This window comes from Delphinus delphis, chromosome 9 (genome assembly GCF_949987515.2).
Source record: "Delphinus delphis chromosome 9, mDelDel1.2, whole genome shotgun sequence".
Lineage (NCBI taxonomy): Eukaryota > Metazoa > Chordata > Mammalia > Artiodactyla > Delphinidae > Delphinus > Delphinus delphis.
In genome coordinates, this window is record NC_082691.1 from 94,625,081 (window position 1) to 94,643,632 (window position 18,552).

General features: G+C 42.7%; 1 protein-coding gene across 3 annotated transcripts in view; it reads left to right on the forward strand.

The window, feature by feature from the left end:
• Window positions 1-342: 342 nt before the first annotated feature.
• AGK (acylglycerol kinase) overlaps window positions 343-18,552 on the forward strand; it is an 86,324-nt gene continuing 68,114 nt past the window's right edge. The window contains exons 1-2 of one of the 3 annotated variants that reach the window (XM_060021012.1): window positions 343-369; window positions 5,834-5,951. In XM_060021012.1, coding sequence (XP_059876995.1) covers window positions 5,851-5,951 — 101 coding nt within the window. In that variant the 5' untranslated portion in view covers window positions 343-369; window positions 5,834-5,850. Of the gene's footprint in view, window positions 370-570; window positions 816-5,833; window positions 5,952-18,552 lie in introns of those variants that run through there. The other 2 variants (XM_060021011.1, XM_060021014.1) reach the window with 2 other exon arrangements.

Consider the following 18,552-nt stretch of genomic DNA (forward strand, 5'->3'; position numbering starts at 1 on the left):
TTCGTGGTACATAGCACTACCTGAAATTGCCCTGTTCATTTAGTTATTCTCCGATTTAGTGCCAGGTCCTAAAACAGTGTTTGTCTCGGTAGGCTTTCCATAAAATATTGTTGAGCGACAGAGGGATGGATGATAAGGCTGAATGGATGAATAAATGAGCGATCGAAAACTGAAGGCACCGCCCCCCCCACCCCCACACACACACAGACACACCGGCGCGCCTCGGGCGGCCGCTGCAAACCGCACCCTCCTTGCGCGCCAGGAACCCGCTGCGGAACCCAAGGGCGGCGGCAGCGGTTTCCCTTCAAAGAGCAGGGGAATCTTGAGCGAGCGCACAGGAAAGGCAGCTTGCGCGCTGGACCCGTCTTGGTGAGTGCTGCAGTGCCGGGGCGGGGAGCCGGGAGCGGGGCTCGGGGACCCCGCCCGGGCGGGCGGGGAGGGCCCCGGGGCGTGGGGTGGGCGTCGCGACCCGGGTGCGGGCGGAGGGTGGGAGCGAGGGCCGGACGGAACCGCGCGGGGAGGGCTCCCTGCGGACGGCGGGGTTCCTGGTGCCGCTGCGGGAGGCTGGTGGCCTGGGGTCTAGCCCCAGAGCTGCCTTGAACTTGCGTGACCCTTACCCACTTCTCTTGGAGCTGGGGGGAGCGATTCAGCTAACTCATTTGCAAAATGGGGCGAATGGTTGCTGATCGCTTGATGGATTGGTTGATTGGTTCGTTCATTCCAGGTGCTTTACAAGGTTTTGTTTGCTAGAGATGCACAGACAGAACCTGCCCATTGTGGGGTCCCAAGTCTCGTGAGAAAAGCCCCGCCTCATGGTGAGGAGGGTCGAATACAATCAGAATTGGGGAGTTCTTGGGGAAAAAAAACCGAAACCCATGCATTTCGGACGAGACATGCAACAGTTATTTATCGAATGGCTATTATGTGCCACATTTTATTTTTTCAGTAGAAATTTAAGTTTTTACTGAGATTGGGGAATAAGAGTTCTGTTGGGTACTTAGAAGGCATATACACTGCTAGCTAATATATTACATATTTGATGATGACTTAAATCCGGAAAAATTTACAAGGTGCATCTATACCCCTCACAGATGTGAACTTTACAGCCAAATGAGTTAAGCAGAGCAGGTGTATCCTCATTTTACTAAGGAGGAAAGTGCATTCACAGCCCCATCAGATGTGATCTTCGCAGCCAAATGAGTTACGCAGAGCAGGTGTATCCTCATTTTACTAATGAGAACATAGAGACAGGTTAAATGATTTACCCAGGCTCTCACTGCCAGTAAGTAACAAAAGTAGGACTAGAATCTAGGCCTCAAGACCCTTGGACCAGCGCTCTTTCCACGACACTAGGTTGCCTGCATGTTTCCACAGTAGTTTTGTAATACGCAGACCCATTGACACAAAGGGAGTTCCAGTGGGTCATGGGTGGCCTTACAACAGACTCTTAACGACTGTTAGATTGTTCTCTTAACTTCTGTCCTTGCCTTGGATATTTCACCTGTACTCCAACTTTATCTCCTTCACACTGATGAGTCCCAAATCTATATCTTCCATCCAGACAATTTCTCCTGGCTTCAGACTGCTAAGTCCAGACATTTGATTCATTGATCATTTCCATTGGCTGCCCCACAGGCATCTCAAACTCAATATCTCCAACACTTTTCTTCATGAACCTACAATCCAACTCTCATGATTGAAATCACTATTCAGTAAGTCGCCCAAGTACAAAACTGGCTTGGTTCCTCTTCTCTCACCTCCTACAATCAGTTGATCTCCAATGGCTGCTAGATTCTATTTTCTAAAGATCTGCCACATCTATCCTCTCTCTGTCTCCTTTGCTTCTTCCTTCGTTATGTGCCTAGAGATTGTGGTAGAACTTGCTACCGGCTCTCTGTAGCTTTTAGCTCAGCTTCTTCCAGCCCATTTTCCATTCTGCTACAAAGTGATCTTTCTGCAGTCCAAATGTGATCCTATCACTCACTTGCTTAAATCCCTTCAAGGTTTTTCATCATTTTCAATGTAACATCCAAAGTCTTTAGCGTGGAGTCAAGGTCCTTCCTGATCTTTTCTGAACCTCCCCGACCTTCCCCATCCTTTGTCTCCAGACTACTATTTCTCAAAGTGTGGTGCTGACCTCCACTAGAAGCATGGGAGTACTCATTAATAATGAAGATGATGATGCCAAAAACTCGACCTCTGTGCACTGGTGCCGAATTGAATCTTGGAGACAGAGTTTTGGGTGAAGTAGAAAAGAATAGCTTTATTGCTTTGCCAGGCAGAGAGGGACACAGCAGGCTCATGCCCTCAAAAACTGTGTGTCCCAACCCAGGGGGATTTGGGGAGGAGTTTTATAGCAATGGTTCAAGGGCGGGCTTGCTTATAAGGCTCAGGGTGTGCGCAGGGCCTGCGTTCCTTTAATCTGGCCTCAGGTGGTCTTCTGATGAGCTTCTGTGATTCTCGAGGTTATTCAGCTGTGACCTCTCTGAAATGAAGATCGCTTCATCAAGTAGTTACCATCTTCCATTTGTTGGGGGTTTTAGTTCTGTGGAAGAGCTCAAAGATATTGTTATGTGTATCCCTTGAGGTGGAACCAGGACCCTGCCCCAAGGCTGCACTACTGTTTTTTGACTGTTCCTCCCTTGTCTCTGTATCCCTTCCCTTCCCTGATTAGCAACTGTTTGAACCTGCCCTTTGGAACTCGGAAAGTCTAGAAATGGGAGACACAGAAAGGCTTTTGTGCCCAGGAACCCCACAGGGTCCTGCTTGGTTTCACTAACAGCCCAACCAGAACAAGTCAGAGTCTCAGGGGGTAATGCCCAAGAATCTGCATTTTAACAAGTTTTACACTAGAGTTTGAGAGGCCTTGTTCTCACCTTCCATATTTACACTGCTCTTTATACCTGACTCCCCACCTGTGTTTCCCTGAACATACCTTGCTATCGTTTATGCCTTTGTGCGCATCAGTCTCTTTAGCTTCTCATTTGGTATTCCTCATTCTCCAAGACCCAGGGTAAATGTCACGCCTTCTGGGAAGACTTCCCCCAGCCATGGACCACCGTGTCACCTCCAGTCTACACTGGGTCATTCTTGTGGCTTCTGACAGAGCCATGACTTACCCCTCAACATCCTTCCCACTGTATTACAATCATAAATTGTGTAATTGTTTTGCACTTGTGGGTTTAACAGTTGCCAGCACTTGAGAATAGAGGCTTGTGCTTCTCTGCCTAGCACCCAGCACAGAGTCCAGCATGCTGAATGAACGCGTGCTTTAGGGTGCGATGGGGAGGCAGCTAATCATCACATGTGCCTTTGGGTTCCTTTGTGTACCATCCTGGACTGTGGCTCTGATTCACAGGAAGGTGGGCTCCCTGGCACTGGCTTCATTGTTGCTGGTGATAAGGATGTGTCTGGCCTCGAGAGGAATTTTAAGCAATGGTAGTGTTAAAGAAAAAACTATGTAGTGACACTTGTTGAAGAAGGGTCAGGCAGACTTTACTCAAGGGTAGGGAGAGGCATCTGGGTGGATGTAGAGACCACTGCAGTGGTGGTCTTAGAGTGGGGGAAGGAGGTTGGACTCAACTCTGACTCCAACGAGGACAAATCGGGGTTTATAGCCAAGGGGCAGGGTGGGCTTCAGTGGATGGAAAATTACTAAGAGGGAACTTCAGGGTTAAGGGGAATTCTTGTTAGGCTGACTCAGTAGAGTTCTTGCTGAAGGCAGACCAGGGTGATAAGATATCCAGGGTGGTCAGATACCAACGGTGGAGGTGGGGGATTTTCACTAAACTAAGTGGGATTCTTGCTCAAACTGGATTCTACAGGGGCGGAGAGGGAAGCCCAAGCTAGGGCCTTGTCCAGCAGAGCTCAGAGGAGCCTGATTAAAGTTAGGTCAAGAAGAGAGTCTTCGTGGTTAAAGGGAGTAATAAAAGAACTAGAATCTTCACCAAAAGCTGAAGATTTTTTTTTCTTGGTCTGTTTACCTCATGCACACAAAGTCATAAAAATTTTCTGTATCTGTTTAGAAAATTTTATATTTATTTTTAGAAAATTTAGAAAATACATTGCAATTTAAGATGTAAAATAAATGTCACCCATTTTCTCACAATCAAGAGGGAATTCCTTAAAGTTTCTGTGTGTTTATTTATACTGGTATTTTTTTTTCATTTATATTCATGTTTGGACATAATTGGTAAATACCAATTCCATAAGGCTTTTTAATCCTGCTAATTTTACCTAACATTATATTTTTAGTTTTTTCCACATCAACAAAAATTCTTAGTGAAAAAAAATTTAATGTAGTGGGGGGAAAAGTGTTCCTTAACCTTCATAGGGTCCCTAGCTAGGTCTGGAAATTAGACTGACAAAGACTGATCGACAGGAGGAAAGCATACACGTTTACTCAATATGTTTTACATGATAACGAGAGCCTTCATAGAGAAATGAAGACCCAGGGAAACAGGCCCGAGTATTTTATTTTAGACAGTCGTGGAGGAGCGTGATAGGGTGAAGGGTGTGAGGTAATTAGAGCAAATGGGAAACAGCAAGGCCTGTGTGTTAGGATTCTTCTTGGCATCCCTTTTTCTTTGGAGACAAATGGATCCTTCCTGCTGGGTATAGGGCAGGCACCTCTCACTGGAGGGTTTTATGATCTGTTTCAGGGAAGAAGGGCAAGGTGGGCAGGTGGGCAGGGTGACCTTCCTGCTTCTGCCATTTCCCCGAACTCCTTCCTCTTAAAATATCCACTCTGCAAGGTGCCATATTTTGGGGTAGCATGTCTTGAACCCCATCACATTCAACAGTTATTTACCGAATGGCTGTTATGTGCCAGGTTTTATTTTAGACACAGGGATACTGCAGTGACCAGACCAGTCAAAATCTTTACTCTCACGGAGTTTACATTCCAGGGGGGTAAGGTAATAAACAAACTAGCACATAAGGATCATCACAGGATAAGTGCTGTGACGAAAAGAAACAGAATAGGTTTATACGGTCGCTTTGTTTTTGAGTAAAGTTATGCTAGTTTGCCTTCCGTATAGGAGTGTGTGTCTATCTCATTTTGTCATCAGTGAGTATAATCATTTAAAAATTTTGGTAATTTTATAGGTGAATAGTGATAGTTCTTTGTAATTTGCATGTCTTTGATTACTCAGGAAGTTGAGCATTTTTACAGAGCTATGTGCATTTCCTCTTCATTGAGTTTTCTGTGAATGTTCTATTGAGGGCCTAGTGTTTTCTCCTATTTTGAATAATCCCTTTACATTACTAGTTTGATTACTAATTTGATGATATACACTTTATATATAATGGATAAGCAGACACTCTTTTTTTATTTTTCCTTTTTTTTTCTGGCCGTGCTGCATGGCTTGCGGGATCTTAGTTCCCCGACCAGGGATCGAGCCCAGGCCCTGGCAGTGAGAGTGCCGAGTCCTAACCACTGGACGGCCAGGGAATTCCCAGATAAGCAGATACTCTTAAATAGCGGTATAATGACTGTAAGGAGAAAGCAAAGACAGGACACCTAGAATTCCCTTCTTCTCTTCCTGCTTCTCTCCCCCTTCCTTCTAAGAAGAAGTGATGAGAGAAGAAAAAAGTGTAGTTTAGGTGGAAAGAAGTGAAGAAAGAAAGAAAGAAAGAAGGAAGGAAGGAAGGAAAGAAAGAAAGAGTAGGTGGGTGGGTGGGTGAGGAGATGAAGAAGGTGATGTAACTAGGAAGGAGAAGGAGGGAGGAAGGAAAACATGGAGAGGATGAAAGAACCGAAGACAGTCATAGGGACTCTGCACGATTCCCTTGGACAATTATATTTTTTTCTTTTCTGCCTCTACTAATCTAGCAAATCCCTAAGAGAAGATGACTGTGTTCTTTAAAACACTTCGAAATCATTGGAAAAAAACTACAGCTGGGATCTGCCTGATGACATGGGGAGGCCACTGGCTCTATGGAAAACACTGGTAAATATCTGACAGCCCCCATACCCCCCACCTTCACATGCAACAACAAAACAGTTCAAAAGGGCCTACAGTTAAAATCTTGTTTAGCTGTGCTTGTCTCTGTAAAACAGTGTGTTGTAAAAGGAAAGCAAATGTTAAAACCTCAAAGACAAAGGCTTCTTGTTGTACCCAGTTCTGAAAGATGGAAACTGTATAGAGCTATTAACACTTGTACTTCAGTGGACACAGATTACTGCAGCCAGATCAAAACGGGGAGAAATTGAGGGCCGCCTAGAGAGAAACAAGGGACTTCCCTAGTAATAGTAGAGGGTTGGAACTCACACGTGTCCTTGGGTGGTCCTTCCGTTTTCCACTACGGTCTCTCAATCTCTAATAGTGCCCATTGCTAGACACTGAGTCTGCTACCTGCAACCCCTGTGATTTTCCTCATCTAACCCATTAGCAACAACAAAACTAATGAACCCATTAGTTCATTTAAATGAAACAGACTTTCAGACTTTTTGTTTGAATAAGGAATTCCAGGCAGTCTTGGGTTTTATTAGCCTTGCAGGTCTGTGGGGAGAAGAAGGTGCCAGAGGTCCTCTTCTGGATTCACATGGTAATAAGATTTAAATAAACAGCTTTTATATAAAAGTTATACAGATTACTAAGAGAGCCGATCAAATTGCAGTCTTTTGGGGATTCAGGGCTACGTCTTAAATATATAGCAACATTCTCTGACATCCGAGTGTCCCGAATAACTGCTTTGTTAAACAGAAAACTGAACAGGCTTTATAATGGAAGTCTCCACGTTGGAAAGGAGAGTCACACTGGTACTTCTGTGAACGTTCTCAGTTCACCACTATCAGAGATAATTTATGATGCTCATGGTGTCTACTTTTTGCAGGTGTGGAGAAGGTGGAACATTCCCCCCTTTTCTTTCTAAGTTTTCTCAAGGCTAAGCACTTGAATTCCATTAGCTAGCGTATAAAGAACAGACCTAAGAATCTTAAAATTTTAATATATAAAAAAGAGAAGGGCAGAGGAAATGTTTTAACAAATTGTGTACGGAGCATATAATGTTTGGCTTTTCCTCCCTTTTCAAACTATTGGGCTGGCCAAAAAGTACGTTCGGGTCTTTCCGTAACATTTTACGGCAAATTTGAGCCGTAACATTTAAGCCCTCGAGGAAAGGCTCCTTATACCTCCTGCCAGGGTAGGAACCAGGATTTCCTATTTAGGAGCACCCAGTCCAGGCCACAGCTGGCTTAAGGTGGGAGAACCTCCCACCTGCTGCGGATTATTGCCATTGCTACTGCTGGGTGAAGATGTGAGGAAGTAACCGTGTCCCCTGTTCAGGATGTCTTTAAGGTACCATAATAATTTCTCGCCAGCGTAGTCTTGAGACTTTAAAAAAGGCCCATTAAGTTTGTGGCACGTCGGAGGCCTCATTCTCAGTTGGATCTGAAACAGCTTGAACTAGAAGTGTAGCAGGAGGCTGGAGGCATCATTTGCTCTGTCTCTACCCTTGACATTCAAGGTTACTGCTCAGAATGCAACCCCCCATTGTCCTGCATAGCTTCCTTTTCTCAGACTTCTCTCCGCATGCTCTGGTGCTATTTAGCACCCCTCCCTCCCCCTTTTAAAAAATTGTAAAAAAACAGTAAAAGAAAATTTACCACCTTGACCATTTTTAAGTGTACACTCAGTAGTGTTAAATATATTCATATTGCTGTACAGCAGATCTCTAGAACTTTTTCATCTTGCAAAATGGAAACTTTATCCCCACTGAATACAACTCCCCATTTCCTCCTCCCTCCAGCTCCTGGCAACCACCATTCTATTTTCTGTTTCCGTAAGTTTGACTGCTTTAGATACTTCGTATGAGTGGGATCATGTAGTACTTGTCTTTTGTAACTGGCTTATTTCATTTAGCATAATGTCCTTATGGTTCATTGATGTTGTAGCATATGGCAGGATTTCCTTCTTTTTTTAAGGCTGAATAATATTCCATTGTATGTATATACCACATTTCTTTATCTGTTTATATGTTGATGGGCATTTGGGTTGCTTCCACCTCTTGGATATTGAGAATAATGCTACATTGAACTTGGGTGTGCAGATATGGCTGTAACATCCTGTTTTTAATTCTTTTGGGTATATACCCAGAAGTGGGATTGCTAGATCAGATGGTATTTCTATTTTAAAATTTTTGAGGAAACTCCATACTGTTTTCCATAGTGGCTGCACCATTTTGCAATCCCAATTTCTCCACATCCTTATCAACACTTGTTATTTTCTGGGGTTTTTTTTTTTTTTTTTTTGATATTGTCCATCCTAATGGGTGCAATACGGCATTCTGTGGTTTTCGTTTGCGTTTCTCTTAATGATTAGTGATACTGAGCATTTTTTCATATGTTTGCTGGCCATTTGTTTATCTTATTTGGAGAAATGTCTGTTCAAGTTTTTTGCCCATTAAAAAAAATCAGGTTATTTGTTGAGTTGTAGGAGTTCTTTAACCTTTTATGAGATACATGATTTGCAAATATTTTCTTCTATTCCATAGATTGACCTTTTTCTCTCTGTTGATTGTCCTTTGATGCACAGAAGTTTTTTTTTTTTTTTTGCGATACGTGGGCCTGTCACTGCTGTGGCCTCTCCCGTCGCGGAGCACAGGCTCTGGACGCGCAGGCTCAGCGGCCATGGCTTACGGGCCCAGCCGCTCCACGGCATGTGGGATCTTCCCGGACCGGGGCACAAACCCGTGTCCCCTAAATCGGCAGGCAGACTCTCAACCACTGTGCCACCAGGGAAGCCCCTACACAGAAGTTTTTAAGCTTGACGTAATTCCATTTGTCTGTTTTTGGTTTTGGTGTCACATCTAAGAAATTGTTGCCAAATCCAGTGTCAAAAGGCTTCCCCGCTATGTTTTTTTCCTAGGAGTTTTATAGTTTTAGGTCTTAGGTTTAGGTCTTTAATCCATTTCGAGTTCTTTCCCCAGTGTGTCTCCTAGGTGCCCTTGTCAAACATCATTTGATCATATATGTGAGAATTTATTTCTGGGCTCTCTGTTCTGTTCCACTGATCTATATGTTTATCTTTATGCCAGTATCATACTGTTTTAATTACTGTAGCTTTGTAATATGTTTTGAAATTAGTGCTAGGCCTCTAACTTTGTTCTTTTTCAGTATTCTTTTGGCTATTCAGGGCCCTTTGAGATTCCATATGCATTTTAGAATGGTTTTTCCTATTTTTTCAAAAATGCCACTAGAATTTTGATAGGGATTACATTGAATATGTAGCTCATTTTGCATAGTATGGTTTTTTTTTTCCTGCAGTACGCGGTTCTCTCACTGTTGTGGCCTTTCCCACCGTGGAGCACAGGCTCTGGACGCGCAGGCTCAGCGGCTGTGGCTCACAGGCCCAGCCGCTCCGCGGCATGTGGGATCCTCCCGAACTGGGGCATGAACCTGTGTCCCCCGCATCGGCAGGTGGACTCCCAACCACTGCACCACCAGGGAAGCCCAGTATGGACATTTTAACAATATTAAGCCTTCCAATCCATGAACATGGGATGTCTTTCCATTCATTTGTGTCTTCTTTAATTTCTTTCAGCAGTGTTTTATCATTTTTAGTATACAAGTCTTTCACCTCCTTGGTTAAAATATTTATTCCTAAATATTTTATTCTTTTCAGTGCTATTGTAAATGGGATTTAAAAAATTTTTTTCCCCTTTTTCTTGAATTATTTTATTTTTTATACAGCAGGTTCTTATTATTTATTTCATACACATCAGTGTATACATGTCAATCCCAATCTCTCAGTTCATCCCACCACCAGTACCCCTGCCCCTGCTTTCCCCCCTTGGTGTCCATACGTTTGTTCTGTACATCTGTGTCTCTATTTCTGCCTTGCAAACCAGTTCATCTGTACCGTTTTTCTAGATTCCACATATATGCATTAATATACGATACTTGTTTTTCTCATTCTGACTTACTTCACTCTGTATGACAGTCTCTAGGTCCATCCACATCTCTACAAATGACCCAATTTTGTTCCTTTTTATGGCTGAGTAATATTCCATTGTATATATGTACCACATCTTCTTTATCCATTCGCCTGTCGATGGGCATTTAGGTTGCTTCCATGGCCTGGCTATTGTAAATAGTGCTGCAGTGAACATTGGGGTGCATGTGTCTTTTTGAATTATGTTTGTCTCTGGGTATATGCCCAGTAGTGGGATTGCTGGGTCATATGGTAGTTCTATTTTTAGTTTTTTAAGGAACCTCCATTCTGTTCTCCATAGTGGCTGTATCAATTTACATTCCCACCAACAGTGCAAGAGAGTTCTCTTTTCTCCACACCCTCTCCAGCATTTGTTGTTTGTAGATTTTCTGATGATGCACATTCTAACCGGTGTGAGGTGATACCTCATTGTACTTTTGATTTGCATTTCTCTAATAATTAGTGATGTTGAGCAGCTTTTCATGTGCTTCTTGGCCATCTGTCTGTCTTCTTTGGAGAAATGTCTATTTAGATCTTCTGCCCATTTTTTGATTGGGTTGTTTTTTCTTGACATAGAGCTGCATGAACTGTTTGTATATATTGGAGATTAATCCTTTGTCCGTTGATTCGTTTGCAAATATTTTCTCCCATTCTGAGGGTTGTCTTTTCGTCTTGTTTATAGTTTCCTTCGCTGTCCAAAACTTTTAAGTTTCATTAGGTCCCATTTGTTTATTTTTGTTTTTATTTCCATTACTCTAGGAGGTGGATCAAAAAAGATCTTGCTGTGATTTATGTCAAAGAGTGTTCTTCCTATGTTTTCATCGAAGAGTGTTATAGTGTCCAGTCTTATGTTTTGGTCTTTAATCCACTTTGAGTTTATTTTTGTGTATGGTGTTAGGGAGTGTTCTAATTTCATTCTTCTACATGTAGCTGTCCAGTTGTCCCAACACCATTTATTGAAGAGACTGTCTTTTCTTCATTGTATATCCTTGCCTCCTTTGTCATAGATTAGTTGACCATAGGTGCGTGGGTTTATCTCTGGGCTTTTTATCCTGTTCCGTAAATGGGATTTTTTTTTTAACTTCCTTTTTGAATTGTTCACTGTTAGTGTATAAAAACACAACTGGTTTTTGTGTTTGATTTTGTAAACTTTGCAAACTTTTGCAACTTTGCTGAATTTGTTTATTCTAATAGCTTATTTGTGTGGACTCTTTAGTGTTTTCTACTCACATCATCTGCAAACAATTTTACTTCTTCCTTTCCAATTTGGATGCTTTTTATTTCTTTTTCTTGTCTAATTGCTCTGGCTAAGATTCCCAGTACTATGTTTAATAGAAGTGGCAAGAGTGGGCATCCTTCCCTTGTTCCTGATCTTTTTTTTTTTTTTTGCGGTACGCGGCCCTCTCACTGTTGTGGCCTCTCCCGTTGCGGAGCACAGGCTCCAGATGCGCAGGCTCAGCGGCCATGGCTCACGGGCCCAGCCGCTCCGCGGCATGTGGGATCTTCCCAGACCGGGGCACGAACCCGTGTGCCCTGCATTGGCAGGCAGACTCTCAACCACTGTGCCACCAGGGAAGCCCTGTTCCTGATCTTTAAGGAAAAGCTTTCAGTCTTCTCTGTTGAATATGATGTCAGCTGTGGGCTTTTCATATATGTTCTTTGTTATGTTGAGGTAGTTTCCTTCTATTGTCTTTACAAAAAAAAATCCCAAACTTTTCACATAACAGTCCTCACATTATTTTTTATAATACTATTTTAGTTTTTTCCCTGCAAAAATCTTGCCCTGCAGCTGTCTTGAATAGAAGCTGCCCTCCTCTTCAGATGGGTTGTGAGGTGGGGTTGCCATTCTCCTAGCTCCTCGGTACCTATTCCAAACCATTACTCTTTCATCTTCTTATAAAAGTCTTTTCTCCTTTGAGGCTCATAATATCTGGCTATATTATAAAACCGTAAACCACCCAGCTTTCTGGGATCTCATCTACATTAGACTTAGGCTTTGGTGCCTGGCTTATCAATGTCCTTTTCTCTTTAAGAGAAAAGGGCATTGTTATCTTGTTATCTTTCTGAATGCCCTGAGTGTTTATGTGAACATCCCACCTAACAACACCTTGTCTTTCCTGTCCCTGACTTAATCTATTCCTGGGACTTTAATACTTTGCCCTCTTTCAACTCTCCCCATCCTCACTGGTTGAATGCTAAACCTTGTCATCACTTGTCCTTGTTCCACTTTTGAAAATGGAACTTAAGCATCTGACTCTCTCATTTCGCCCTTCTATTATTCCAGTTTTCTTCCTTTACTCCTCTTTTTCAGTGTTATCAAGACTTCTTGTCCCTTGGGACCTCCATTTTCTTCCCAATCTATCACTCACCCCTGCCTTCTTCACTTTCTTCCTGTCCTAGATTCCTTGATTCAACACATCACACAATTCATCACAGTTTTTCGTATGTCCTCCCTGGCCTTTTCACTCTCATTTCCTCCTCCTATTTTAAGTTAAACTTTTTGAATAGGTTCTCTCTGCTTCCCTGCCTCCTACCCATTCTACATCCTGTGTGGTCTTCTTTTAAGTTAGTCGCACCAGTTTTATTACTCATCCTTTCTGACTGCTCAGCTTTAGACACCGTTGACTCTCCTTGAGACACCTTTTTTTCCCTTGGCTTCTGACTGCCAGGTATCTGTTTTCCCTCCTACTCCTCTGGCCATTCCTTCTCACCTTTTACTTCTCCCTTCTACTCAGGGGTTACAGCAGTAGTTCTCTAAGACTCTGCCCTAGGCCCTCTGCTCCCTTTATACCCTCTCCCTGTATGATCTCATCTGCTCGCAGTGGCTTTATTGTCAGCCGTAGGTAGACAGACGGCAGGTTTGTATTTCCATAGAGCCCTCTTCTGAGCTGCAGACCCATCTGTGCATTCGGCTGCTTGGTTGTCTCCTTGGTTGCTTCCTAGGTGCCTCAAACTCAACAGACTAAAAATAAAATCAAAAGCTTTCCTGTCAAACCGGTTCCTTCTCAGTGATTAGTACCACTCACCATCCAGTTTCCCAGACTAAAAATTTGAACGTGATCCTCCATTCGTCCTTCATCCTTATTTCCCACATTCAGGTTATACGTTCTAAGTGATTTTACTTCTTTTGTATCACTTACTTTGTTCGATTTCTGTTGTCCTTCCTCACTGTTGCCACCTTTGTGCTCACTACCATCATCTCTGGCCTGGATTCTTACTAAATGCTTTCTGACTGTTCTCCTTGTATCTACTCTTGCCTGTTTCTAATCTGTTTTGCACAGCACTGCCAGAGCAGTCTTTTAAAAATGCAAATTGCTATTGCTTTTAGACTCAAATCCCGAATTCTTACCAACTCTCCATGACTTGGCCCCATCTGTAGACAGCTATAGCCCTGCCACACTCCACACTTTGGCATGTAGAACTCTCAGGCCTTCCAAAGTGGCATGTCCTTTCTGTTTCAGGGTTCCTTAGAGGGCCTTCATACACGTTCCCTCCTGAAACTCTCTTCCCTTCTCTTCTTCCCCAGCCAACTACCATTTCTCCAGGTCTCAAATGTTACTTCTTCCCTGTCCCCTCCAGTCTTGGTTAGGCAGACTTTCTACATTTTCTCATGGTACTGTGAACTTCTACATAATACTTATTACTATTATAGTTTTTTGTTCTGTGTGTTTTTTCTCTTATATTATAAGACTCTAAAGGCAGGGGCCCTGTTTGTCTTTCTTCGTGTTGTCCCCAAGACCCAGCACATAGAAGGTCCTTGAGACATACTGTATTTATGGAGGAAGGAACAAACAAGAGAATGAAAGTCTCAGAGGGCAAAATCTCAACCCTGTTGACCGGCCACTTGTGAATTCACAAACCCAGGCTGTTGAATCCTCCTGAAGAAAATGATACACTAAACCCATAGTCAGGTGACTCTTCCATTTTCACAAACTTATTTTGAAATAATCATGAATTTCCTCAGTTTCCTGCTTCACCTTCTCCATATTCATTCTTGGACAACCTTAACTCCTACTTCAAAAACAAAATAAAGAACACTGGGCAGTTACCCCTGCACACACATTCCTCTTCTTTTTGTCTCATTGGATGAGGTTGCCATCCTCCTGCCCAAGGCCGACCCCTCCAACCCTGATCTGCATCCCATTCTTCCTCCTTCATTGGTTATCCTTTTCCTCGCTTGTATCTTGAATCTCATCCTTCCTACTTCTTTCCCCCTATTTGTCAAACTCTTCCTAGCTTAACGTGTCATCTCAGCTGTGGGTCCCCATTTATTTACTGCTCTCTCTGTTCCATTTGTACCATTCTTGAGATCTTGCCTCACACTTGCAGCCTCTACCTCCACTTTAGAGTAAGCTTAGTAAAATCTGGTTTTGTTCCCATGATTTGATTGACCCTGTTCTTGACGAGGTCGTTAATAGCCTCTTAGTTGTTAAATGAAGTGGATACTTTCAGTCCCTATCTGCCACATTTGATTCTCTTTGATCATCTCCTCTTCAGTTACCTTTAGGGTGTCTTTTTGTTCTGCTTGTCCCTTAAAGCTTGGTGTCCCAGGTCCTATCCTCATTCTGTAGACTTCTTAGGTGATCATAACTACACTAGGGTTTTCAGGTGTGGTACTTAAGATTTCAGAGTCATAATGCTTTTTAGTCCATGTCTTGCTTCTCTTGACATCCTATGTGAGTCGTGTCCCTGGAGTTGTACCATGCAGCCAGCCAGCAGAATATTCTTTCTAAAAGAGAACTCTGATCATGTCACTGTTCTACTGACAACCTGTAAGTGACTCTCCATTGCCTGGAAGAAAAAGACCCAGCTGCTTAGCATGGCATAAAAGGCCCTTCATGATCCTGCCTTGTCTTCCTCTCAGCTTTTTTCTGATTCCTTTTCATCCTCCCTCCATCACCCTTACACTCAACCTCTATGTTCCAGAAGTCTTTAGAAAAAGACCTGTTTCCTGTTGTCCCTCTCTCTCCCTTTGCTTGTGTTCTTCCCCCAACCTGGAACACTTGCTCTTCTTCACCTGGCCAACAGCTCAAAAATGTCACAAAGCTGTGTTAATGGTGGCATTATTAGAATAAGAGGAAAGGAAAACAACCTGTGTTAAATAATTACGCTGTACCTGGTGCTGGGCTAGTTGTTGCCGTGTGCATACATGGTCTCATTTAATCCTCAAAATAGCCCTGTGAGAGAGGTAATGTTATTCCCATATATAAATGAGGAAACTGAGGCTCAGAGAAATTAGTAGCTTGTCTAAAGTCATATTTCTGCTTACTGGTGAAACTGGGATTTGGACCCAGGTTAATCATGTTCTAAATCCTATGTACTTTCATTGCTGCTGACAACTTTGAAAAATAAAGCTCACTTTAATATATAAATCCTGCTGTAATTATTAAATGACATTAACTTTTAAATGCCTTTCATAAAACTTTATTAGAACTGTTCTATTATGTTCTCGTTTCATTTTTCACTGGATAGAATAAAGCTCCTTTATTAAATAGAACACATTTATTAGCATTTAGTAGAGACAAGGTGAAAACTGGACACATCTGCCCAGGGACCAGAGCCCTCGTTTCAGAACCTCCCGGGTGCTCTTGGTTGTTCTTTCGTGCTCTCAGCTGTTCTCTGTGGGCCTTTCATATACTGGTCTGACTCCCCTTCTCCTTTTCTCCCTTTACTCACTGTTCTTTCCCTTTCACTCTGCCTTTCACTTTTCTACCCCCCCCCCTTTTCTTAGCTTCCTTACCTGTTTGCAATTTATAGATGAGTACATTTATTTTTCCTCTATTCTACGAAAGTCTTCAAACATACAGCAAACTCGAAAGAATTTTACAGTAAACACCTGCCTACCTACTACTTGGATTCTAGATTTTACTGTATTTGCTTCATCACTTATCATCCGTCCATCCTCCTCTCAGTCTTACTTTTTGATGCATTTCCAAGTATTAATAATTTGTCGACATCAGTGTACTTCCACCTGAATACTTGACCATGCATATCAGTAATCAGAGCTCAGTATTTGCTTATAGTGTTTTTTCCCTTACTATGAAATTTACATGCAATGAAATATACAAATCTTAAGCCTGCTTTCACTGTGTTTTGTCAGATGCACACACCTGTGTAACCCAGACTCCTAGTAAGATAGAGAGCGCTGCCACCCCTCCAGACGTTTTCCTCATGTCCCTTCGTAGTCAATCCCTGTCCCCCACACTCTGAGGCAAGCATTGTTCTGTTTTTTTCCCCACCATAGATTCTTTTTTTTTCACTTCTAGAACTTTATATAAATGGAATCATATAACGTAACCTGTATTGTTTTTTGTAAGCCTTCTTTCTCTTAGCATAATGGCTTTGAGATTCATCCATATTGTTTTATTTATCTGTAGTTCATTCCTTTTTTTTGCTGGGTAGTATTCTAGAAGATAAGCATAAAATAATTATAATTTTACACTTATAGAATTTTAAGTTCCTTGTTCTTGATTTCTAACAAGCACATAATAGTGAACATAATATTTTATATTTCTAATTTTAAAAAGCAAGCAAATTATTGTATTATATGTATTTGACTTTTTCTTTCCTTTGAGAGGAAGATAGTGTCTCCTGATACAGGATTCACATGCCAGTAGTAATAATTGGCTGTATTTCAGTGTTGATTTTAATAAGGACCATGGTTTGATAGAGTAAATTTCCATTTGCTTTTAAGGAAACAAGGCTCTTTCTGCAACAGCTTTGGAAGAAATTGCATATGTTATTGTATCTGCCCCAGTTTTGGCTGCTGTCTTTAACTTGTCTTTTGGCACAGGTATTCTTTATCTGCAGGCATCATTTCATGTTGCTGTATTTATAAGTTTTCTTCTCCTGTGGGAATTCCTCTCCTTTTTTTCTCCCTTCCCCTCAGTTTCAAGGAAGAGAACCTGTGAGATTTTTTTCTCTGCATCATCTCCCCCACAGCAGGTCGCAGCAGGAACAGCAGAGGCTGCTCTCAGGACTCTGGTAAGAGCAACTGAAGAGGAGGAAATGACCCTCTTTGCTGAAAGTAAAGAGAATTTAAGTATTGCTCATTCCTCTTCAACTGCTCTTCCCAAGCTTTCGGGGTTCCCTGGGGGAGATCGAGTTTCAGGTTGTTCAGTTCATCATGTCAGCAGTTACCTGCAGTGGTCCTTCTCTCATTTGGAGCCCTTTCAGTAGCAAGGAGCCTGCTAACAGAGAGTGACGTAAGAAAGGAGGCACTTCTAACAGTGTGACCTTGGGCGCTCTAAGCCTCAGGTTCATCTGTAAAGTGGGGATAATACCAGTTCCTCACTGGACCATTGAAGGATTAAGATAACTGGGAAGCTCTTAGCGTAGTGCTTGATTGATACCAGGGTTCAATACACGCTGGTAATTGTGAATTAATTTGATATAATGTTTACTCAGTTACTTTGGGAGTTAAAACGAATTACTGCTGGTAACTGGGCAATGAGTGATTCGAGAGACAGCCAATGGGGAAGGAAGACCAGGATCTGCCAGATGGTGTAATGAGATCTCAGCCTTTTGTTTATTTCACCTTCCATGGGTAACAAGACAGCTTGGAAAAGTGTAATTTCAAGCGTGACAGAACGTAACCACAGAAGAGGCGGGGCCTAAGTAGTTAAAAGCCGCGAGCCGTGTCGGAACCCTTTTCTGTCTCATTTGAGCTCAGAGTGTTCTTTTCGTCACTGGGGGCCTTGTCCTTGCGCACCCTGGCTCTGGCCTCTCTGCTTGTGATTTTGGCTGGTGAGCCCTTCCGCAGCTTCTCAGCTCATCCTCGTGGCTCAGCAGTTGGCCGTAGCTCTGCTCCTGCTTAGTTCTGGCTCCTGTTTCTCAGCTTCAGCCTTTGGCTCAGTGCTTCTGGCACCACTTCTGCCACCCGCCTTGGCCTGTGCCCCAGGACTCCCTCCTGTTTATTTCTGTGGAGCGTCTAGCCTCTCAGCCAGAACCCCTGGTTCCTTCTCGGAGAATCTTAAATCCCACAAACACTATACCTCCCTTAACGTGAAACTTGCAAAGCAATTGTGATACTATAGTAAGTCCCCTACATATGAACCTTCAAGTTGCGAACTTCCAAAGATGCGAACAAGCATTCGCACGTTCCGTCATGTAAGTGAGTTCACGAGTCTGGCGTACATCGTCACATGCGTGCGTCCTCTACAAGTGGCTGTGTTTTTGTGTACTGTACGGTACTGTATAGAGTACAGTAGTATAGGATCTTTATTTCAACCCCGGGATGTCCGGAAGGAAGTGTAAAAGCAGTGGTATAGAGTGGATTGTATTAGTTGGGTACCTAGGCTAACTTTGTTGGACTCACGAACAAATTGGACTTAGGAACGTGCTCTCGGAACGGAACTCGTTCATATGTACGGGACTTACTGTACAGCAATGGTCCTGGGCCATGGGTCTCTAGGTTTTTATTAATACTGGAGTTTTTTTTTTCCCTCTGAACAGAGGAACATTAATCTTGATTACTATATTGTAAGCATTGGTGGGAGCCCACCTTTCAAGTTCTGTGATCAGACAGTTGCTTAGAAGGAAAACTAAATGGTTATGAGTTGGCCTGAGGGGTGTGTTCAGTGTCATTCAGTTTTACTGAGAACGTAGTGGCAATAAT